This window comes from Betta splendens, chromosome 14, assembly GCF_900634795.4.
Source record: "Betta splendens chromosome 14, fBetSpl5.4, whole genome shotgun sequence".
NCBI lineage: Eukaryota > Metazoa > Chordata > Actinopteri > Anabantiformes > Osphronemidae > Betta > Betta splendens.
The window spans coordinates 435,348-460,430 of NC_040894.2; the positions used below are offsets into that span (position 1 = coordinate 435,348).

The 25,083-nt window shown below is 45.2% G+C and overlaps 1 protein-coding gene across 8 annotated transcripts in view; it reads left to right on the forward strand.

Annotated features, from left to right (window-relative positions):
* Positions 1-25,083, forward strand: part of LOC114869096 (glutamate receptor 1-like) — a 37,114-nt gene extending 12,031 nt beyond the window's left edge. Inside the window, exons 3-18 of one of the 8 annotated variants that reach the window (XR_005898558.2) lie at positions 2,926-3,165; positions 6,769-6,953; positions 8,273-8,326; positions 8,527-8,685; positions 8,936-9,103; positions 9,868-9,972; positions 10,283-10,393; positions 11,047-11,253; positions 11,350-11,565; positions 11,665-11,755; positions 11,872-12,001; positions 12,717-12,915; positions 13,012-13,259; positions 20,286-20,400; positions 21,313-21,427; positions 22,983-23,117. Coding sequence is in view for 6 of the 8 variants with exons in the window: in XM_029172952.3 (XP_029028785.1) it covers positions 2,926-3,165; positions 6,769-6,953; positions 8,273-8,326; positions 8,527-8,685; positions 8,936-9,103; positions 9,868-9,972; positions 10,283-10,393; positions 11,047-11,253; positions 11,350-11,565; positions 11,665-11,755; positions 11,872-12,001; positions 12,717-12,915; positions 13,012-13,259; positions 20,286-20,400; positions 22,983-23,117; positions 23,481-23,702 (2,585 nt within the window). In the remaining 2 variants the exon portion in view is untranslated. Of the gene's footprint in view, positions 1-2,925; positions 3,166-6,768; positions 6,954-8,272; positions 8,327-8,526; positions 8,686-8,935; positions 9,104-9,867; positions 9,973-10,282; positions 10,394-11,046; positions 11,254-11,349; positions 11,566-11,664; positions 11,756-11,871; positions 12,002-12,716; positions 12,916-13,011; positions 13,260-19,302; positions 19,954-20,285; positions 20,425-21,312; positions 21,432-22,982; positions 23,118-23,480 lie in introns of those variants that run through there. The other 7 variants (XM_029172952.3, XM_029172951.3, XR_003788105.3 and 4 more) reach the window with 7 other exon arrangements.

Consider the following 25,083-nt stretch of genomic DNA (forward strand, 5'->3'; position numbering starts at 1 on the left):
ACACAACATGTAACCATTATTCTGACATTTAAATCAATATGAAGATAGAAATGAATAAAGAATGATTAAACACAAAATCAAACATACTGTATGACTATTGAAGTGTCAGATGGAGTTCTGATGTTGCTGCAATTGTTGACTACAAATGTTTAGGAAAGAGCGGAGAGTAACACCATACACACGTAGTGGCCGCAAACTTCAATAACATAAAGTCACACAATGCGCTTACCATCAGTCAGTCAATCAGTTCAAATTCTGTCTTTGTGGATGAAAGGATAAATAGTAGAGGTCAGGCTGTCAGGAGGTGAGCGTTTACTGAAGGTAAGGCACAGGTGGAGGTTATCTGCTGTTCAAATAGGAAGTGGGTGTGAATGTACAGGCGCAATCCAGATCAGCCAGGGGATCATGACACCCCTGAAGGACAGTGTCCACATATGTCCATGTCTTTACAAGATGAACTAGTCATTAGACAAGCGGTGCCTGAAGGAAACAACTCAAAGAAGAGGTTTCATTGGCTGCTACATCATGGTGACAGTTTGGACCTACAGAAGCTCCCAAGGCTTAAAGCATCTGTCTCCTCTCTGTGGCCTGACCCTGTCTGATGAAGAGCCAGTGTCAAGCCAGCGGGACAGCTGCATTAATGTTGAGAGACAGACACCTCATTAGCATGATAGTATCCACCTGACGGCAAACCTCTATTGTTACATGATAGCATGGCCCTGGAGGGAAGAGTTATTTTCAGTGGTTGTCAGGCTTGTTAGAGTGTTAGTGCTGGAGCAAGGACACTCTGAGGAAATGTGGACTTCTGTAAACACATATGTAGCCAATCGCACACTGATTTACATCAGTGGAAAAAACGCTTATTAAACCTTTCAGTCAGTCACAGTTAAACCTGTCGGTCAACAGGATCCACAGTTAGTCAGCGTTACCTTTGGTCCTAGTTGATGTGTTCTAGCAACTCCTGACTTGCTTATGATCTGTTTCTGCTGAGCCGGGAGTGGACAGTGGCTGCTTCCCACCGTGAAGACCATGACAATCTGCAATGAAAATACTTTGTTTCCTTTATTGATATTTGGTGACATACAGATACTTTCTCCAAACTATGGAAGATGGATTATGTAGACAGCAGCTCTAACACCTAGTGCCTTATCTGAGCAGAAGCTTTTATTACATATTCATTTTTACATTAATTGAGGAACAACTAATAAAGGTTTCATGTAATGGCCCTATAATTTTGCAGTACCACATGAGAGGGACCGGCACCAAGCCACAGCCACTGTTAGCCATTAGTGCTGAAGACAGTGCCGCATTTAACAGCTGGTGAACTGAAATTTGCCTCAGGGGGAAGCACAAACCTAACACGCCATTATTAGATGACAGTAATAGGCCTCGACAAATGATGATTTGTGTGTTTATTTAATCAGTAATTTGGCTTCACCAACACAAGTAGTTATGCAACTGGGATCACTTAACTGTTGCTAAGCAACACAAATGTTAAGCGTATTTCTGTACATTAGCTCACGTTACACATTTCAGAGCAGAAGATCAGAAGGGACACAGCATCACCCCCCCACCCCCAGCCCCACTGACACTAGTACCAGGCCCAGAGAGCGGAACTGCTGGGCTAAGATAGGCCGCAGAGCCTCCAAAAACAATGATGTTGCAACAAATGGAGTCTGAGGTACTGGACTGGACAAGCTGTCTATTAAACAATGGTTTACTGTCTATAGCAGGGGTGTTCATTACTGGTCCTCGAGAGCTACTGTCCTGCTGGTTTTCCAACTCTCTCTGCCCCAGCTGATACTGAGGTGTGTTCAGTCAATGAGCAGCTGACTGACACACCTGATCAAGGTGATCAGCAGGGAGAGTTGGAAAACCAGCAGGATAGTATCTTTTGAGAACCAGGATTGGGCACCCCTGGTCTAGAGGAACCATCCACATCCATCTACCTACATACCTGTCTCAGCCCAGCCTAGAAGCTGCTGATGAACAGGCCTGTGACTGTTCAATCCTGGAATTTTAAAGTTGTACAACACCAAGGGGACTTTATTAAGATGTCAATGGGGACAGTGGCAAATGTATGATGAAGTCAGGACCACTGATCTCTGCACACAGAGAGACAAAGTCAGCTGAAAGAGAAGAAGACACCAGAACGTAAATGTTGGGAAGTGCTGGAGCTGTGGCAGGAGATTTTAGCTGTTCAGAGGTGTGCAGTTCAGGAGCGAGGAGGCCTTCTGTCATCTACTACTGTAGGTGTAGTTTAGCTTGAAGTAGAGAGATTCACATTCTCCTTAAATTAGAAGGTACACTGCACAGCATCACTGTGTCCTAATGAGGATTTTCTGGGTGATGACACAGATACCATGGACATCTTTTTATACAGTCTAAATCCGATTGTGCCCAGAGGAACATAACATAAGACGGTAGCTTACAGAATAACTTGTGGTGCCTCTGCAGTGAGAATTATTTTGTCATAAGACTTAATCCCTGACTGTGAAGAAGCACTGCATGGAGACTAATTAGATTATTACATTGCATGTACAGAGATTTACCATGTGTGAAACAGGCCACCATGAAGATAAGACTAATACGTGATCATCTGTTGGCGTCTTGGAGAACGCACAAGTTAAAGGAGCCATACCATAAAACAACAAACATGTGACAATTATATAACGCAACGTTAGCTTCATAACACAAAGTTAGGCTGTTCCCATGGCAATGGACTATAGCTTGAACAGAAAACACTGTGGGAGATGCAACGATGGATACTGAGACGTTGATGTGTTGGACAATGTACAATAAGAACCAGCAACCCTCACGTCAGCGAACTTGAATCTGACCTTTAACTAGCAACTAGCATTTAGTGATTTATAGATTCACTACTACTGGTGACTGGTCCTGATTATGTTGTTCTGTCGGCTTCAGTCTGCTCCCAGTTCTCCAAGGGCGTCTACGCCATCATGGGTCTGTATGACCGGCGCACCGTCAACATGCTGATGTCGTTCTGCGGCTCACTGCACGTCTGCTTCGTCACGCCATCCTTCCCCGTGCAGACTAACAACCAGTTCGTGCTGCAGCTGCGGCCTCAGCTGCAGGAGCCCCTCATGGCCCTTCTGGAGCACTTTGAGTGGAACAGGTTCGTCTACATGTACAGCTCTAACTCAGGTGAGGATGCATGCTTCACAGGTTTGTGTTTGACTACTGCAGTTCTGAAGGCGTGGATCTGTAAGCTTCTTTGCAGTAAAGGCCTGTCAGTTGTTGACCTTGCTTCACTCTCAGGTAACAGACGGGACAAATACAGGCCGAATAAAACTACTGGGGATGAAGTTAATGCTGGGCTGCTCAGTCACACAGATTTAAAGTTTGAGGAGCTGGGCTGCAATAACTGAAGTTAGAACTGCTCAAAGAAGGTTTATGTTTAAGAGAACACCTTCCTCTCCATTTAGACAAGCTACTGTATCTGATGCTGTGGTCTGACTGTCTGTCTGCTGAGGAGGCTCAGAGCAGCGACAGGCAGTCATCAGTAAAGAACGGACTCAGCCTGTCTCACGTGAGCAGTTGACCTGATTCACATCTAGTTGTGTTTGCTTCTGCCTTTTAACCAGTGTGACGATCAGAGACACAGACGTTTAGTACATAACTAACTTCAAAACCTCATTTGATCTTTACTCAACACACATACACACAGCCTTGCGGTGCTATAAAAGTGGGGCCCCACCATTGACAAAATGCCTTCCCTAGTCCCTTACCCTAACCATCACAACTAAAGGTAGACGTCTAACCTTTGCTCTAATCTGAACCATACCTCAATTCTAACCTCAGCCCTAAAATCAAGACTTGACCCTAAAAAATGCCTTTAAAGTTGTTGGGCCCAGCCAAAGGGCCCCACAAGTGACCATAGGGCCCCACTTTGAGAGAAAAAAAGATTTTGGGCTCCACAAGGACACACACACACACACACACACACACACACACACACACAGATAACAGAGTTATCGACCCTGAGTCATCCCATAATTATTAGTCTGTCTAGTTGCCATGGATACAGGCTCCCTGTAAATGCTGTCCTCGGTACAGTGAGGCACCTCTCCTCAGTAGAAGTAGAAGTTGCTGCTATAGTTAAAAGAAGGTGATGGTGATTATCCAGGTGAGTGTAATAGACCTAGTTCAAGTCTGCGTCCTCTCCTGCCTCTTTTCTGGACTCCAGTCTCTGTATCCTGAGCCCTGTGCAGCGTTCAGCCATGTGTGCGATGGGGACAGTCGACAAATTCATCGATTGAAACCTACTTTGACACGAGGACAGACAGCAGCTGCTGCTTAGAAAATACAGCAGGCCCTCGCATGAGTAGAGGCCATGTGATAGACATAACTGCTGCCGCTTCACTAGTCTAATGTCTAACACACCAACACAGTTATTCACATAGTCACGCAACAGCACACCCATTACAAGGCTCCTCTCCTCTCTCCAACCTCAGAAACTAAGCAGCAATGATCACGTTTCTTACATCTCTCTTTCATTTGAGCTGGACTTTGTCATCAGCATCATCTGCAATAAACCAACTAGTGATAAACTAGAAAATCAGAGTCTAAGCAGATTTAAGATGACACACCTGGTGTCTGGGTCACGTGTGGTCAGACCCTGGCTCTTTTTGGGTGGTCTGTCGGACCATCTGTCCCATTCTGGTCAACGCTATTGCTCACAAACGCCTGGAGCTTGGAACCAACGTCCACATGGACTTAAAGTTAATCAAATGTGACTTTCATTAAATTGATGTAGTAAGTCATAAGTTCATGCATGTTGTTTGTATAAAAAGGCCCAAACGAGTGAGGATGAATCCAGATCTGCTTCTTGGCAGAAGCTGCCGCTTCTCCCCAGCCAGCTCTTCTCTCTACATAATAAATAAATAGGAAATATTAGATGTGATGTATATTAAAGGTTCCTTGTCTGGGAATTGGTAATGTAGTCACCTGTAACCATGGCATGCTTCCCTGATGTCAAGCCGATTACCTCACTTGCATCGTGTTCGCTCCACTGACGTTGTGCCAAAGGCCAAAGCTGATCACCAAGGATTGAAGCGTATCCAACATAATGGGCACCGTGGCCCAGAGTCGGCCCAGCATCCAGCTAATGAGCATCGGATGCTGCTGGGAACGGTGGAGGCTCCTCTCGTCTCTACTCTTCTCTCATCTATCGTTCCCTCTCTTCTCATGTCTTATAGTCCTTGTCTCCTGCTCTCGCTCTCATCACTAGTAGATGGCACGCAGGATGTTTATGGAAATGCAGAACACTGAGCAGATTAGTATCTATATTTATAAAGCTCATCTCTGTCTTCTTATAGTATTGCTACTGTGACTGACAGTCTCTTGGTCATTGTGGCTGCTCGACTCCATCTCCAATTGAAGCTTTTACATTATAATTAAGACTTTAGACTTTTGTAGCTGCAGAGAGCTGAGCCCCCGCAGCAGCTGTACAAGCTGTCTGTAGGCGCTAATAAGGTTATCACATCATCTCTGCCTTCGCCAGGTGTGTTAGCATGTGGATGCCGTATCTTATGTTGCCCTGTCTCCAACTGCTCTGCTGTCACTGATCCCATGTGGGCGGATGGGAGGCCATGTAAGAATTTTGTCTGTCTACTTCCACCAAAATTCTAATTTACCAACCAAGTAAATATGCACATGAATAACAGGCACCAATTTAATGCCATGAAAAAAAATTATAACACATTGTTTTCTGAGCATTTTACCAAAGAATGGTTGGAGCAGAAGAAATTAAGTAAAGTTCTGTCCCCAGTCCATAGAAATGCTGGCACACAGGATGCCAGACAAGACAGCTGATGATCAGATTGTCAGGTTCTCTCTTTTAGTCTGTTAACCTGCAGGAAACAAGATAAAAAGCAGTACACAAGCACAGATTTCGTTCATCTCACACTAACATCAGCTGCTCAGCTCTAAAAAGAGAGAACCTACAGTGGCAGCGGTTCAAAGTGACGAGCATTTTCACTGCATTACCGTCGCGTCGCCACGGTGCAGCGAGTGCGTCGCTGAAAGATTTTTAATCCTGCAGCCGGCTGAAAAGAATCAGGACGCTAGTCTCGTTTTAACCACCAGGTGGTGGAGCGTTGATTAGAAGCCTCCAATGCACTACCACGTAACTGAGGTCCGACTGTTCATTTCTACCTGTACAGTAACACACATATATTACACCAGACCTATTTTACTATTAAGTGTTTACTATTAAGTATCTGTTGTGTGCTCAAACGTGGGGAGTGTGAAGGGCAACAACTTGTTGATGGCTTAGTTATTTTCTGTTCACTGCAAAGTTATAATTGTTCTGTGTGGTTTAGAACAGGCAGCGCCACAGCAGCAACACGTTCTTGTTTTCATTCTCCTCAGTTTTTTTGTGTCTCTAAATAGCTGGGTTAGGACCAAAAGTGGGAGTCAATCGCCACGTACAGGCCAAAAGGATGTAACACACTCTTTCACGCAATGCAAACAGGGCGCTGACGCGGTGCATTCGGGAGCAGAGCACGGTGGGGGTGGACACTTTTAACGGCTGCCACTGTACAGAGCAGCGTGATCATCCATGTAACATTACCTGAAATGAAAGTCTAACAAACAATTATGCTATGCTAACACACCGAGCATTCACACATTGGTCAGCTAATCAAAGTACTGGTTCTGGTTCTGCCTCCATCAGACCTTTCTGGTTTGTTCTTGTTGCGCTGATTTCTTTGCATATGGTGCTGACGCGTCCATTGGTTCCCTTAGGTCTGTCTGTGCTGCAGAGGATCCTGGACACGGCAGCAGAACGAAGTTGGCAGGTGACCTCCGTTAACCTAGACACGCTGACGGAAGGAGCCTTTGTCAAGCTACTATCTGACATGGACTTCAAGAAGGATTATCAGATCATCATCGACTGTGAGCTGGAGCGGCTCAACTCCATCCTCAGCCTGGTAAATGCTCAGCCCCTGTGTACTGTACTGTATGTGCCTCATCGTGTGCTAATGTCATTGTGATGTCATTACATTCAGTTGGAATCAACCAGGCTGATGCTGGTGTTTTCAATAGGTCAGTGACAGGAAGCTTTAGGCTACACACATCAAAGCAGTGTCACCTCGAACTCGGCTCTGTGTCTCCAACAGTTAAAAGTATCTGTATTCAACCATGAAAGCAGAAAAAGTGAATGAAGCAGTGAAGTCAAAGAAGCAGCTGCCAATGACCACATTTGAGCAATAACAGGCTACTGAGAGCAGCTAATGAACGACCAGGGTGCTGTTCACTGGACCTGACAATTAGAGTCGGACCTCAGCAGAACAGAGGAGCCGTTGATTTGAGCCAGGCTCGGCTCCGCTCCGCTGTAACAGTCAGGCTTTTCATGCTCCCTCTGGAAAGCCACTGTTGTCTGGCAGCTGGTAGGAGCTTATTAACTAAGCAATTGCTCCTTAAAGCATGCTGTTGTCCTTCAAAAATGCAGAAAACACCCAGCTTTCTAATTTCTGTTCTGTTTCTGTTATTATGCCACTGTGGCAACAGTAGCTGAGGCTCATGGGTGTTGTAGTTTTAATGAATGCCCTGGGTTCTGGGTGGACTTTGCTTGTTCTCACTGGGCCAGTCTGCTAATGCTAATTCAACTAAGTTTGGTTGTGTGCCTGCTGATCCCACCTGGCTGTCGTACCTGTCACCATGCTTTATCTGGAGGCTCGGTTAGGCCTTTAAACTGCAGTTTTATGGAATCTATCATCTTGATTTGATGTGTTTTCTTTGTTTTACTACCATTGATGTGTTTTTATTTCTCCAGCAGCACGAAGCAGTGGAGGAAGTGGTGTAAGGGACAGGAGGAGGTGAAGAGGACCAGCTGTGTTAGCGAACATTAATGGTCTGAGGCTCATTACGAGCCGGACCCAGGAGGGCAACAGGACTGAGCACCTGCTCCCTCCTCCTCCTCCTCCTCCTCCTCCTACTCCTTTTCTCAGCTTCTTCCACTTTGTTCTCCTCCTTTGCCGTTTTTGCCAACTATCAATTGCTTTTTTTAAAACTGTGAGCGGACTCTTTTTTTCTTTCTGTCATTTCCTCTCACTTTCTTTGCAGCTCTTTCTGAGTGTGATTCATTCCTGAAAGAGCAACCAAGCCTTCCACTCAGCAGCTGTTCAAAAGGACACACTCACACACAAACACACTGATGAGTGTGCTGAACGTTTAATGAATGTGTTCTATCATCATTAGAAACATCATAAAATGTAATTAGCATCTCATTTCTTGTGCCTCTCCACAGATTGCCACTCAGAGGAGAAACTTGAAGAACTACCACTACATCCTGGCCAATCTGGTGAGTCTGTGTGAGCAGAACACAAATACAGGACTTTCAGAAAGAATTCTGTTAGTCCAGCTGTGTGTGTGTGTGTGTGTGTGTGTGTGTGTGTGTGTGTGTGTGTGTGTGTGTGTGTGTGTGTGTGTGTGTGTGTGTGTGTGTGTGTGTGTGTGTGTGTGTGTGTGTGCGCGTGTGCGTGTGTGCGGCGTGTTGTTCAGGGTTTCATGGACCTGAACATCACAGAGTTTCAGAAGCTGGCACCAAACGTGACAGGCTTTCAGCTGGTGAACAGGTCCGATCCAGCGGTGGAGAAGATAAACCAGGACTGGCTGGACTTTGACAGCAAAGACCTCAAAGTGCCCCGAAGGAGGCTTCGGGTACAAAGCACACTGCAAAGCTCTTCTTAACATAAGCATTAACATTGAAGCCAACTCATTTTACTGTTATATTTCTTGTGCATTTTTCCAAAGAGCCTAAACTTCAGTCAGTTTAGAACAAACAAGGCAAACTTGTATAATTTGCATTAACTTAGATGGAGGCTCTGTTAGGGATATGATATCAGCTCGAGCACGTCGTTCCAGCTAAGAGGCTCCACCTTAAAAATAATGGAAATGTCCTGAATGTCAGTACACAGGCGCTCTGACCTACGATGGCATCAGCGTTATGGCGACGGCCTTCCAGAACCTGCGGCGGCAACGTATTGACGTCTCTCGACGTGGCAACGCAGGGGAGTGTCTGGCCAACACCCCTGCCCCCTGGGGACAGGGCATCGACATCCAAAGAGCACTGCAGCAGGTACTGACCTGGGTTCAGATCACACATGGTTCTAGACCAGTTGCTGCCTTAACAGCATCATGTTTTATGCTCTGTTTGTCTCAGGGATATTGTAGTGTTTGTGTTGGTTACCACAGATCACCGTGCTGTGTGTGCCGCGCTCTGACTGGGTCACATCCTTTACTGGTCACATGTACGTACTGTTACATTCTGGGTAAACAAAGACTAGGCCTCGCTCAGAATGAGCAGGAGAACAGGGCTGCTAAGGCTCACAAACAAGACTTGACAAAAAGTTTTAATTTAAAAACACAAAGCGGAATAACAAACTAATAATGCTGCTTTTAAACAGGATCCCAAATAACCGGGCACACAAAACTGAGACACATAGATTACTAAACTAAAAATCACTGCATAGCAGGGAAAACTACTTAAAAAACACACACGGCCAGTCCACACGAAGCGAGATAGCAAAATAGAACAATAGAACATGATCAATGAACTTTGTCAAAAAGTAGAACCTTAATTAATAGCAAAATCAGGTGAAACCAATCAAACTAATTACCAGAAATGACATTACAACACAACAACAAAACAAGAGGACACTAAACCAAACCAAACCACACCAGAGTGCCCCCTGGTGCCATGGATGCCAAGTCACAACATATGCTTGCTACACTGTTGAGAAGGAGCACCCACACAGAGCAGGTGTCCTACTGTAGAGGACGGCGAGTCAACTACAAGGGCTCTACAGCATTCATTGTTTCACACACTCACTATGTCTGCAGGTGCGTCTTCGGGGGCTGACGGGTCATGTTCAGTTTGACGAGCGAGGACATCGCACCAACTTTAGCCTGACAGTGATGGAGCTCAGTCACACTGGACCCAGGAAGGTTCTGCTGTTCTACTACTTTTATTCTGACACAGGTTCTGTGGCATCAGCAGTTTTTCTTTATCAGCTGCTTTTAATAATTAGCTCCCTGTACTTTGATTCGAGGTGTGATAATCAGTAAAACCAGCCGACAGGGCGCGTCGTTGCTTTGAAATCATAGCAGTGTTTTTTCCGGCTATGGTTTGGGGGATTTTAAGGCCCAAAGTAGAGGTTGATAAAGGAACTCTTTCAACAGCCTCATAATTAGAATACATGTAGAATTCATGTGTCCTGAATGGACCCATACACTGTCTGTGCGTCTCTGTTTTCAGATCGGCCACTGGAATGAGAAGAGAGGCTACGTGAACACCGCCATTTACAGGCCCACACTGGAGGAGTTCTATGGTCTGCAAAACAGAACCTACATCGTCACCACCATCCTGGTAAGACTGAGTGCCCAGAGTCACACAGATGACTTTAATGCAAACAAGCAAATGTTTACTAGTTAGGACCAATGTTATGGCTCGGCTCCATGCCACCAGAGGGCAGCCTGGCTTCCTCTTTTTGGTATTGTGTCCTTGGTCTGTCCTGTGACTTCCTGTAATTAGTTTGATTTGGTTCCCCTGTCTTGTCTTGTATTTAAGCTCCCAGTTTGCGCACAGCCCTTGTTGGTCCATTGCCTACTGTTACCTGTTCTCCGTTACCATGTTCACCGTGCTTCCTTGTGTCAAGGTTTGTTTGTCCGTCCATGGTTCTTTGTTCTGTGTCCAGTATGTGTTCTAGCGTGTTTTTATTAATTGAATACATTTACTCCTGCAATGCAGTGATCTTGAGTTCTGGTTAAATATTCAGATTCATGTTTAGATTTTTTTTGTATCCTGCATGTGCAGTGTCTTTGGTTGTATTTCCCTTTGTGTTTATTTGTGTAATTATTAAACGGTTTATCGTTCAGTTCTGTGTGTGGGTTGTGCATTTGGGTCCTCCCTCCAAGTTTGTTTGTAGCCTGTAGCAGCCAGTTTGCCCGCTCATTAGCGGTTAGCGTAGTTCTAGTGTAGTTTGTCCCATGAACGTAACAACCACATTTGTGTGTGTACAGGAAGCTCCCTACATGATGCTGAAGAAGAACCACGAGCAGTTTATAGGAAATGACAAATACGAGGGCTACTGTGCTGAACTGGCCTCAGAGATTTCCAAGCACGTTGGCTTCACCTACCGCCTGGAGCTGGTTCGTGACAGCAAGTATGGTGCCAGAGACACAGCTACCAAGATGTGGAATGGCATGGTGGGAGAGCTGGTGTACGGGGTAAGCAACAACACGCCCACAGCTAAGGATCTGATTACCAACAGGGTCCAGTCACATGTCCGTGTTAACAGTACCGGATGGTCTCTTGTCCTGCAGCAAGCCGACATGGCGGTCGCGCCGCTCACCATCACTCTGGTGCGTGAGCAGGTCATCGACTTTACCAAACCTTTCATGTCTCTGGGCATCTCTATTATGATCAAGAAGCCCACTAAGTCCAAACCAGGTGTCTTCTCCTTCCTTGACCCACTGGCCTACGAGATCTGGATGTGCATCGTCTTCGCCTACATCGGTGTCAGTGTGGTGCTTTTCCTGGTGGGAATTAGGATTTTACACTCTGTAGTGTTTTTTTCTACTGTACATTGCTACTTGTTAGTGGACAATAATGTAAGGTGACCCAGATTCTGTGTCCAGGTAAGTCGTTTCAGTCCTTACGAGTGGCAGGGAGACGATTCTGATGAGGAAGATGAAGCTCCACCAACATCGTCCTCTGAACGCTCCCCAGGTGAGCCTCCATCACCCTCATCAGGCCTGAAAGCTGCTTTACATTCTTGAAAGAAATTCAAATGGATTGTGACTGTTTGACAACTATGACAGTGCAGCTGTGGTTTGTGTCCTTAGAGTTCTCCCCAGCCCAGAACCAGCAAAAAGACAAGGAGACTCCAGAACACACCAACGACTTTGGGATATTCAATTCCCTCTGGTTCTCACTTGGGGCCTTCATGCAGCAGGGCTGTGACATCTCTCCCAGGTAGAAAACACGGACTGGCTCCAGAACCAAAAACTAGGAATGATTACAGGATACTGATTTAGTGTTGTTTGTCCCTGCAAAGGGCTGAATCCAGAATCTTATACGTGACCAGGTGTAAACCCTTACCTCTCCGATTCAGTATGTGGCTCCTGACTGGAATCATCTCACACTCTGCAACCTGAACTTGCACCGCAGACGGAAAGCAGAACATTGTTTTAATGAGGATATGAAGAAAACAATTACTGAAAAATTCATGAATGCACCCACACAGTGACACATTCATACATATATACACAGTAACAAGGAGCCACGGTGCATCCAGAATAGAAACGGCCTCGGGCCTCGACGCAGCAGAACATACAGCAAAGCCGGCAGCATGTCACACAGAGGCCTGTGTGGGCATCAGCATAGCGAGAAGTGCTCCGCGACATCTACAGTCTCCGTTATAGCACTAAATCAAACCCTACACAGACAGAACGAGCAGTCTGCTGCCTTCTTCCTCATCTGCCTCATCCTTGGATTTGAGCATTAAAGCAGCTGCTCCCAACACAACGTATGTGATGTCTTCCCTCTCTGCTGTGTGATGTGGCAATAGGGCTGCAGGGCCCACAGAGGCTGTGTGAATGTTGATGTGTCCTAATATTAATGAATAGATTGTTTTTATTTTTGACTGGCAGCAGAATAGAAGAGATTTGTATCTTTGACCCCTCCTCAGGTCTCTCTCAGGTCGGATTGTAGGAGGTGTCTGGTGGTTTTTCACCCTCATCATCATCTCCTCCTACACGGCCAACCTGGCGGCTTTCCTCACTGTAGAGAGGATGGTGTCTCCCATAGAGAGTGCAGAGGACCTGGCCAAGCAGACAGAGATCGCCTATGGAACCTTAGAAGGAGGCTCCACCAAAGACTTTTTCAGTGTGAGAGTAGCTGCTTGTTCAGCTGAATACCTGAGTTCTGTTTTTTAGTTTAATAAAAACATCTCATCACACTGAATATAACTGTTCCCACTGCAGAGGTCAAAGATTGCAGTGTTTGAGAAGATGTGGTCATACATGAGGGGTGCGGACCCGTCGGTGTTCGTCCACAGCACCAGCGATGGTGTGATGCGAGTAAGAAAGTCAAAGGGGAAGTATGCCTACCTGCTGGAGTCCTCCATGAATGAGTACATCGAGCAGAGGAAGCCCTGCGACACCATGAAAGTAGGAGGCAACTTGGACTCCAAAGGCTATGGAGTGGCCACGCCCAAGGGCTCACCTCTCAGGTACGTACTAAACTGTGGGCGGTGGCTTCTCTTGATGTCCTGTTGTGTCTGATTTTTTTTTTTTTTTTTTGTCACGGTCAGAAAAGAAAGTTTAGTTCAGAAAAAAAATTTAATCAGCAACAGCTTTAAGTAATGCAGCATCTTTGTTCCGGTGTGTCACATGTCCCAGATGTTAGCAGATGCTTTTTAGCCATATTACACAGACCAAAAGAGCATTTGAAACTGAAAAAACATTTGAATCCTAAAACTATGATTCAAAGGTCTGACAATGAGATTAGAATACCTGAAAAAGGCTTACATTTTTTCAGGGTTATGGCACAAACTGCTGGCTCAGGGTTTGCAACAAAAAGGAGGGAAGACACACACCCCATTATGACAATCAATGATAGCTTATTGTAAATAATAATCAAAAAGAAATCATCACTGGGATTCATGAAGTGTGTAACATGGGACCATCAGTAGTGAGTGTGCTGTGGATGGGTGAATATGGTGGGTGAGTGTTGACCAACGTGAAACAAGAGAACCAAACACAAACCAATCAAGCCGTGAAGGAGAGAGACATTCAAGATTAAGTTTCACTTTGTTGTTCTGTTTTCACAGGCAAAACTGATCCAAAAGTGAAAACAATCAACAGTACTGAAACTATATTTTAAACTGGTTGGTTGGTTGTGCGTGAAAACATGTAAAAAAAAAAAACTAGAGTCAGCCATTGTCTCCTTAGATGCAGAAAAAACTGCAAACGCCACAGTCAGAACAAATAGCCAGACCTCACCAAGGTTTAATCTGCGCAGAGCGACCAGATAGGGCTGCCCACTTTCTCACTATCACTATTTGCAATATTTATTGAACCTCTAGCTGCAGCAATAAGACAGCATGAAGGAATTACTGGAATATCGACCAAATGAGTTAATATCATAAAATACGTTTATATGCTGACGATGTGTTACTGTTTCTCCTGGAGCCACAGATGTCTTTTCCTACAACTATCAGCCTCAAAGATGAATTCTCTCTTCTCAATATAAGCTAACCTCAAAGAATGGTGTCGTGTATTTGTTTATTTATTTATATTTTATTTATTTATTATTTATTTATTTATTATTTGATGTTCCGACATTGTTAGAGAGTTCACACAGACTCAACTTTTATGCTCAAATTAACGCATGAATTTATTACATAGAATGAAATAGTACAATCACAGAATAATCATGAGAGAGGTGGTGGCCGAATTCACCCGCTTGTTCTTCTGCAGAAAGATCTGAGAGGTCGAAAAAGGTCAGCTGGGTGTCTGCAGCAGACCCTCTGCGAAGCACTTTAAGAAACATCTCCCAATGCCCACTTTTTAAAGCTGTGTTGTTTATGCAACCAGCGAGTGCCTACGTGTCCATTGAAAGTCCATGTTTACTCAGCTGCAGCAGTTTATTTGTTTTAGTAGCCAACCTGACACCACGGTCAACTTGACATTTGTTGCAATGGACAGAAATAACTCCATAGGAGGAACAGAATTTACCACAAACTTTCCCCCTCAATGGACAGACAAATGTCCATTAAAGCTAAGCCCAATTTACTTTACTGCCTTAAACCAGTGATAAGCACTAGCAAGGTCCCAACCCATTTTAAGTGTTGTTTAACCTTAGCAATGTGGACACATAAATCACTTAAAATAGCCAAATTTATCCTACTGCTAATACAGGACTTTTCAGGGCAGCCAGCTTGATGACCTCCGAACATTTCACAGGTGAATCCGGTACCTGCCTCTAAAAATAAACACAAAAACAAATTACTGACAAGTTTACAAACACACTTGGACCATTTTTACTAAACATCAATCTTAGGGTTCCCCATTTCCCCCTCTGATACTTTAACACAGTGGTTCAGATGATACCAGGTGGGGGAGCCTTTAACTTGAACTTCTCTTGAGGTCGTCTTGACCAGCATGTAACCAGCGAGTGCCTACGTGTCCATCGAAAGTCCATGTTTACTCAGCTGCAGCAGTTTATTTGTTTTAGTGGCCAACCTGACACCACGGTCAACTTGACATTTGTTGCAATGGACAGAAATAACTCCATAGGAGGAACAGAATTTACCACAATGGCAGTCCTTAGTTTTTGTGGAAAACCAAGCCACCACAAATCAGTTGAAAAACTCTTCCAAAACCCAAACACTGCGGTGGCCTAGAACTACCTAACTTCCACCACTATTTTCCTGCCAACAGACTGAACCATGTCCACAAATGGATGAAAACCGTGCCAGCAGACTCCTCATGGTTAGACATTGATGTTACGTCCCGGTCTAGGGGTTCGGACAAAATACATTGAGTTCCCGCAGCCCGCTCTTGACTCCCACGGAAACACTGGTCTCCAAACTGAAAAATATGTTCCGTGCTATCTATTGCAGGAATACAGTCCCCACCAAAGTGCCAATATTATTTACAGTGCTTTAGGGTGAGCCAAAACAAACAAAACCCTCTTATCGAAGATGCTATCTAAAACCCTACCGCAAGAAAAAACAAAATACTAACCCAAAATACATTCAACTAAAACTGACTCCCTAGCCATAAAACATACTGTAGGAAGGGAGAAAACTTTTACAAAAGAAAAGACAGCTCACCCCAACCTTGATTCCTATAATACAAATCGTAATGTGGCACAAAGACACAAACACACGCAGTCTGCAAAGTCAAGATGCCGGGAGTGATGGGCTCTTGAAGCTGGCGCCTCTTCGATGTAGCAAGTGGGGTCCAGCTTCCACCATTCACCAAACCTCCACACACACAAACAAACACAAATATGGCCTGCGCCATAACAATTGAACAAACATTTTGTGGGAACATTAAAGCTGCAGATCTACCATTTATCAGCACCAAAATCAAACGCCCTAGTTGCTACCAGAGTATTAGCATAAGAGCATCCCTGACAGCCTGATGGGATTTTCTTAAAATTAATGGATCTTCGCTTACTCTTTGCCAAAACACACCACTTTGGGACAGTCCAGACATCACACAAAACAAAAAGGCAACACATTTCCGACTTGGCATATCAAAGGGATAACACATCTGAAACATGTTTTTACAAGAGACAAGTTTACCTCTTTTGAAGAATTAGTGCCCCGATATGGAATCACTAATAATAATATAAAATTCTTTATAGAATGCATTATACAGGACAAAGGATGTTCCAAATGGTTCTCACAAACTCGAATGTTTGCCCTCACTGTACAGATAATACTGCAGATAGATTTCTACATGCATTCTGGTCATGTTCACCTGTGCAGCAATTTTGGCAAAGAGTATGTGAACACCTGGTTAAGCTGTCCAATCCCAGCAGCCCCTGCACTCTGTCTTTTAGAAGATCTAAGTGGGCTTGACCTAGAGACAAACTCATCACACACAATTATTTCTGCTTTCTGTGTTAAAAAGAAAATCATCCTCATGAGCTGGAAAACTAAAAAGAGTGCCTGCCTGCCTAAGGGACCAGGTCTGGTGCATTCTGGGGTGGCCACATGGGTCCCCTGTGGTGGGGGTGTGGTGCCAGAGTAGGGCCATTTTGAGGGTTGGTGTGTGCCTGTCTCCGGGGAGCGGAGGTGGGCCCAGGGGGTCCCTCTGGGTGTGCCTGTGTGATTCCAGGGGGTTGTTCGGGGGGCTGCTCGGGTGGGGGCGCTGCCTGTCCTAACGATCTGACACCCTCTGGTAACTCATCGGGCCTGTTGCCGGGGTTGCTTTGGTGAGCTACTTGGGCTGCAGTCTTCATTGGGCCCTGGGTGGAGGTTGGCCCTCACTGCACAGCAGCAGAGTATGTGTGTAGGTTTGAGTGGAGCAGTACACGGGGCGAGCATGAGCATGCTTGAGCGAGAGAATGGGTAAGTGTGACAGAGGGGTGAGGGTGGTTCTGGCTGTGCTGCGTGACGTGACTGGGCAGTAGTACTGCGGCGCCTGAGTCTTGTCTATCTCTTCCTGGCTGGGGGGCGGTGGGATGGGTAGCAGAGCTAGTCTGGTACCTGGCTCTGTGCATCCCGGTACCTTGCTTCCCAACGACATCTCTTCACTTAGGTCTGTGAGGAGTGTCCTGTTGATGGAGGGTAGTTTGTGTTTGTGTGTGTGTGTGGGGGGGGTTCATTTCCTGCTCGAGGTACGTGGATCCGCTGCCTGGGTGGTCTCTCTTCTGCCGACCCTCACCAATTGCTGGCCTCATGTTGTGGGCCCGGGAGGGTATAGTTGGGCTGATTGGGTCGGCCCCGCTCCGCTCTTGTGGGGGTGGGCCCCACTCTGGGCGCAGGCCCCACTCTGGGCGCAGGGGCATCTCCTGGCCCGCTCCTTACGGGCCGCGGGTCCTCGGGCTCCACTCTCTCAGGCTGACTCTCTAACCGGGGGGAGTGTTTGCCCCTGGTTCTCATGGGGCGGACAGCAACACCTGCCCTCCTGGAACTGAAGGTGTGTGGGCTCCCTGGCTGCTGGGTTTTTTCCCTCCACTACTCCCATCACCCTGGCTTCCACAAGTGCCATTATTTATGCACCAACGTCTGCCTCACCCTTTGGGGTTGAACAATGATAAGCTACAGCTTTACTAACCTTGTAGTGGGACACTGAACACCTGAGCTGATAAACAGGCTTTCTAAACTTAGCTGTAAGTATTACTGATACTTCCAATATCAATAATGTGTAAATATAGAAATTGTGATGTTGTACATCATGGCTATTGTTAAGTATTATGAGATTATGAACAATGCATGTGTATGTATATGATATATGTATGTTTGTATGAATGTGTGCACATACCTTAACACTATTATTAGCATATTATGTATGTAATATTAATTTCACAGGTAAACCATAGTAGTGTGTCAGCCTAAGGTTCATCCCTACTTATTTATTAATATGCTTAATTGATTTGTTTGGTTTCAGCCGCTTGTTGCACCAGCCCCCCCAACTCCCACCCCCTCCCCACATAGACGCATAAACTAAACCTGTCCACCAACACAGCGATTTCACACATATTTAGGATGGACTAAATAAAACCAAAAATGATTAATGAATTAATCAAGAAGAGTGTATATATATTTCTTTTATACTCCTCCATCACAATACGGCATTCAGCCTAATAAATGCTGCTTGTTGAACTGCTTGACAGGACAAAAATTATAATAAAATAAAACAACAATAATAATAATAATAATCATAATCTCACTTTCAGACCTTTGTATCACAGTTTTCAGATTTTCAGTTTCCAAATGTTCTTTCGAACATTCAAACTTATAGTTTTGATGTTTTGAATTCTGAACCTGATTTCACTTCTGTTTGAATAATGTGGGTCAGATGAGATATGAACAAGTGACTCTGTTCTGACTTGGAGACAGATTCATGACAAATCAAGTGACGAGACGTTTGTCATCACAGTGTCAGGATGTTCACATGTCCAATGAATTAACTTTACTTTTCATGACTCAGTCTGTCAGTTCTGGGCTTTACTGTGTGTCTGTGTCAGTGTGTCTGTGTTAACCCTTCTCTGTCTGTCTTGTCTCTCTTTTGTCTTTGTCGCTGTGTATTCCTGTCTGTCTCCACGTCTAACTTCAACCTGCTCGATTGCTTCCAAAGTCGCCAGATGTAGTGACAGTGCTGCTTAAGGCCTGATCTGCCTCATCTGTCCATCTGTCTGAGTGTTGCTGCTGTTGGGTAAATGAACCATTACTGAACTGATGACCAATGATCCGATCAGACCAGAATCCAAATGCGAGATTCTTCTGACAGCCCTTTAAACACGCAGCTGACCCATGCTCCGTACAGTCCTTGAACGCAACAAACACAAACCGCAGATGTTTCTTGTATAAATACAGCAGTGATGCCACTTCCTTGAACTTAGTGTATGTTGTTTAGCTAAACTACCCCTGTCACACGTCTCATTGCAGCATAAATGCACACTGATCAGACAGTTTACAGATCACAGCATTTACTAAGGTTACCCAGCTAAAGAAACTGTTGGTTTGGGCCCAGCAGCAGCATTATTCAAACATCCATTCATGTTTTCATCTCATTCACTCTGCTTCACGTCAGTGTGTTACAGCTAACCCAGCGTCAGGAAGGACCCACTAAACCCCAGCTCATCAGTCAGAACCAATAGTGTGCCAGTAAATGACCCGAACCCTGAACTTGCTGTTTCTCGGCCTATAGAGCTGCAGCAGCATAAAATAAAATAATTTCCCATCTTTTCAAAGAGAATCAGAACTGTGGGTTTTGTAATGTGTTGTCTAGCAACAGTGTTGTAAAGCTCATGCTCTGTCTGTGGGTTGACCAGCACCTGACAAACAGGCTTGTGTGCCAGCATGTCCAAACTGAGCCTTGCTTGTATTTATCCAGCCAGATATTAGATTACCTCATAATTATTTAGATGTCATTTACTTGGGACAAAACTCTTGCCATTGCATTAACCATTCAATGTTACAGTACACTGATCAATATTGTGTCTTAAAACTGAAATGTTTACTCCACAACCATGTAGAACTGTGGTACCTGAAGACAACATGTCTGATTGACTTTTTTATCTCTCAATGGGTTCATGTGCAGACATGTCACAGTTATTCCCCTTTATTTATCAGGTAATGAATGGAAACTCATGCAAGGTCAGGTTTGCTGCACTTGCTCATTTGTGGCTATGTGAATCCAGTTTCCCTATTTGAAAAAGCAGTTCATTGAAGCCTTTTGTACCATTTCACTGAGCAAAGCTATGAGAAGTCACCTTCACAGGTTTGTCATGCAAGACCTGTACACGTCAAAAAGCTAAACGTTAGTAACAGGGACGCCAACGAGGTAAATAGAGAACCAGAGCCCTTGGCCTGTTAGACGTAGGGTGAGCATAAGGTCCAATTGCTCTTTCAACTCTCTGTAAACATGGCTCATGGCTCTGGCTTCATACGCTGAGCAGCCAACCTGCCCTGGCCATTCTTTTGTCCCACCACATCGTCAGAACATGCCTGGATTGATGTTGCTGTCTCATTAACTCCTGGTTCCTTCTGTCCCTATTGTTGCTGTGATCCCAGAAACCCTGTTAACTTGGCAGTGTTAAAACTGAACGAGCAGGGCCTGTTGGACAAATTGAAAAACAGATGGTGGTATGACAAGGGAGAGTGCGGCATCGGGGGAGGGGACTCCAAGGTCAGATCACCGTAATCCCAACGGGTAACGTCAGGCTACTTCACACCAGGGTAACTGGCAACAACCAGTGGGGGCCACTCTGATCTGCCAGACACTTTTATTTTAAATTGGGCAATGTCCTTCTGACCCAGGGGGCATTTTACAAACATACAAACCAGGCAAGAGGCTCCTCTAGGATGAAAGCAGGTTGGGAGTTTGGATCTCTGAAATCTCTGAAAATGGACTGTCCTTAAAGGCAGCAGCTGAGTCTGTTATGTTTGCACCAAAGCATAAAGTCTTGAATAAAACGCTAATTGATTTGGTAAGATGTTGCAAGAAGAATGTATGTCATATATGTCAATATATTTAAGAAAGTCTTGGACACAGTGCATATCAAGCGGATCTTCCTCGATAATCGAATTGTTTTTTTCTTTTTTCCTGCACAGTTAATTCTGTTGTTATTATTCTATCCTGTTTTGTCTCTTGGTTTCAAAATTGTATATGGCTGATGAATCAATAAAGTCATATCGTATCGTGAAATGCCCCCTTGGGTCTGGGGCCAGTGAAGGGCGCAGCCGTGGTCCTAGAAGCTGCTCCGTCCCAGAGTGAGTTCAGCTCATGCCAGTTACCCAAAGTGATATAGTAATACACATCTCGCGCGCAGGGAGTCAGGCCGGTCTAAGCTAGATGGAGTATTAAAGCATATCACTTTACACTGACACCAGACTGTAACATGTCGTCTTCCTGTCTGTCTGGCTGTGTGTTGTTGTTGATGAGGTCTCTGTAGCCAACCACAGCATCTCTACTGCTAACACTACTTCTGCTAAAACGCTGCCACCGCAGCCCAACAATAACATAAGATAACATGGAGATGCATAATGTTATTTATGTTATTCCCAACCCCCTCCCCTCTCCTTCCATGGTGCTTTGAAGAATCCCAGTAAACCTAGCAGTACTGAAGCTCAATGAACAAGCCATCTTAGACAAGTTGAAAAACAAGTGGTGGTATGACAAGGGGGAGTGTGGACACAAGGACTCCGGCAGAAAGGTCAGTTTGTGAGGTCACTCATCCTCAAGGTTATGTGTTGGTTCACCTCATGCTCCCCTGCCCCTGATCCTGGCCTCGCGATTCAACTCACGACATTGCACTCTGAAAAGAAAAAGCTTTTACAGCATGTTTCCATTTGCAAGTTTCATTTCCTTCATTCGTTTTGAGTTTTATTTATATCCTTCATAATTATGTGGATAGAGCTAAATCAAACCAATTCCATCATCCACTACTTCACTAGTGCATGTGTTTCAGATTGACTGGCTTTTTATTTGTAGAGTGCAACCAGTTGATTGAAGTGAAGAACTGGAGGATGGAGCCATGAAAAGCTGCTAAAAGCTTTGACTCCACTGTGCCGAAAGCAGCTCTGATGTGTTTTAACACTTCGTGGACTCAAATTTCTGCATGTCGAGAAAAACGTTTGAAGATGAGGAGACACTAATGAAACCATTGACTGGCAGCAGCCATAGACAGAGACCCAAATTTATTCAACAATCTATGGTCAAGAAAGACTCCACCTGTCTCTGGCTGCTCACACACACACACACACACACACACACACACACACACACACACAATAAGTCGCGTGCCTCCTGTTTGCTGTGTAACAGACTGCGATTATCTAACAAACGAGAAGCGTTCGCTGCTGCTGTGGATCTGACTGAAGCTTCGCTGATGTGTGTGGTTGTTTTCCCATCTGAAGCTCATTTACATATTTATTGATCTTTATGTTCAGTGGTAAATTCCTTCTGACTTATGGCGAACGTTTAGAGTCATATTAAGAACAAGTTTGTCTTAGGTTGTAGCAGCAGTAACATCACAGACATTCAGGAGGTCTGTGACACATCACACGAACGCAGCCGAGTTTCATTCTGACTCTTAGGCTCGTCGTCTCGAGTATGTAAACAAACCCACTGGTGTCAGGAGCAACAAAACTCCAGAACAATGAAACCCGACAAAGCAGGACCTGAGAATAAAAATAAAAGTCGTACTGTAACTCGTTCTCCTCAATTGTGTTTGTGTTAAATCAAAGGCTGTGATGAGTCAGAAGGGTTTGGCTTGACTTAAAGTTAGCACCACCAATTTAAAGTATGGGGACCCACCAACAAAGTTAATGAAGAAGCTGGCGTCTGATTTCAGTCCACGAGGTGGAAGCGGCTGCATGGAGCTGCGTTTAATGTTCATAACAGATTGTGAGCTATGATTTATTTTGTGATTTTCTGCCACACAAACACCTTACAGTGAACTTCCAGACAGTCGCTGCACCTGAAACAGCAACAGACTTAAAACAAAATATCAGCATCTGAGGCACCACAAACGTTTTATCTGACGTTGCCACCCACTGGTGGCCCATTGTGACTGGACTCCACTAGACTGTGTAAGAGTGGATTGTGGAACGGACCACTCAGTCTCCTCATCACAGCCTTTAAAAACTGAAAACACATCTTAGTCAGAAAGTCGACCTAGATTTTCTTGCTAACGTTGGTTGTTCTGTCATGTGCTGGTTGCTTGCTCCACCACCGATTCGCCCTGAACTACCTCTCTGTGCTGACAGGACAAGACGAGCGCACTCAGTCTGAGCAACGTGGCCGGAGTCTTTTATATTCTGATCGGTGGCCTGGGTCTGGCCATGCTTGTCGCTCTGGTTGAGTTCTGCTATAAATCCCGGATCGAGTCCAGAAGGATGAAGGTGAGTCCTAAAGGAACTAAAGAAGTGCTACAGGTCACTGGGTCAGCACCAGCTGTCTCCAGAAACAGCCGGTTCCTACTGGTGCAGCTCGTATGCAGCCTCTTTGGCATCTTAATGCCGATGGAACAAGTGTTTTTATTGTTGTAGCTTCCATCGGCTGCACTGACACAGACTTCACTCACACATTCAAATGAGTGCGTTCATTTGGTGCAGCTGGGCCCGGCAGCCCCAAGGAACCGGCACCATGTGCTGGGTGCTGGGTTCTGACGAGCGTGTTAGTGAAGTTGATCAGTACCACAACCAGAGTGCAGCTCTAGAACTCTGGTCTGATTCATTTCAGACTCCTTCCTCCTTGTCCTTTAGGAACTCATTGATGCTGCCATGAGGAGCAGCAGCCTCAGTGGGACAGTGGGCGGAGGAAGTGCAGCCCTGGCAGCTGGCGGAGGCTTAGGAGGCGGCAGAGTCTCAGGGCTCGGAGGAGAGAATGGACGCGTCATGGCTCACGAGTTTCCAAAAGCCGGAGCTCAGGGTTTACCCTGCATGAGCAAAGCAGCAGGCCTGGGACTGGCGTCCACGGGCATGTGATCAAGCCAAGGCTCCTGATTGGACAGAACGCTCCTGGTCATCTGTCTGTCTGAGAGAAAAGGAGTGAGAGAAGAGAAGGAAGGAAGGAAGGAAGGAAGGAAGGAAGGAAGGAAGGAAGGAAGGAAGGAAGGAAGGAAGGAAGAATAAGAGGGGAAAAGATAAAAAGGGACAGGAGAAAAAGAGATGACTAAAGAGGACGGAAAAAAAACAGGAAGAGGAAGATGAAAGCGGGGAAACAAGGTGAAGTTATCAGTGACTGAGGGAGGGCAGAAGGATGGTAGAAGAAGGGAGGAAGAAAAATAACAACAAGGAAGCAAAAAAAGGAAATAGGACAAGGGTGAGAGAAAAGAAGAGGACGAAGGAGAAAAGAGGGGGAACGGAGACACAGGCAGATAGAGGAGTGTTCATGTTCGCAGCCTGGACTGAACACAACAGAACTCTCTCAGAGCGTGCATGAACTGACACAAGCACTGGACTCAACGGACCTATTTACGAGCCTCGTTTGAAGTGTTTAGTTTACAAACTACACTTCAGAGGCGTTTTTTAACTTTTCTTCACTGCTCCTCTCCCTTCGGAGCTTCATCACCTTCACAGGTCATGAACCAACAGAAACCTGAGATAACGAATACTCAGGACCTTGTCAGTCAAACTGTCGTCAGGTCGACAGGTCGTCACATGACGCAGCGCCTATTTTACACTCTCACATCATCACACAGACAAAAGCTGCAGTTTGTATCTTTCTATGAATTAAAAAAATATCACACTGTTTCAGTTGACACGTCCTGTGAATCTGGCAGGTAAAGAGACCCCAACACATCAAGACGGACAGGGAAAGGTGCAGAAAGAGAGAGAAAGGGAGGAGCAGGAGGAGAGAGAATGAGGAGAGGGAGAAGCAGAAAGGAAAATAGAGGAGCAAAATGAGAGCGAAGGTGGAGCAGGAGGAGGAAAAAGGAGGAGCAGCAGGAGAAAAAGGGAGGAGCAAGATAGGAGAGAAGGAAAAGTCCTTTTTTGATGTTTAATTCATAAAAAGTATTTACAGGAAAACACAAGTCAAAAAATGCAATAAAAGTAAAGTAAAACAAATATGGAGCAGGAGGAGAGAGAGGCAGGAGCAGGAGGGCATAGGAGCACAGAGAACCTATTCATAAATGTGTGACTCCTTAATAAGGCGGAGCTCTGAATCACTATTTGTTCATTTACGATGACACTTTGTTTATTGAGCCTTTCGGTGTTTTTCACTCTGTGCTGGTTCTATGTCAGAACCAGCAGCACGTTTTCAGAGTGATGGGTTGGTTCTGGTGGTTCACGCAGCTGTTCCTTGAACATCAGTTTCTCTTGGTTTTCTTTTGGAGTGTTTAATAAAATTCTGCTTGTTTTCGTC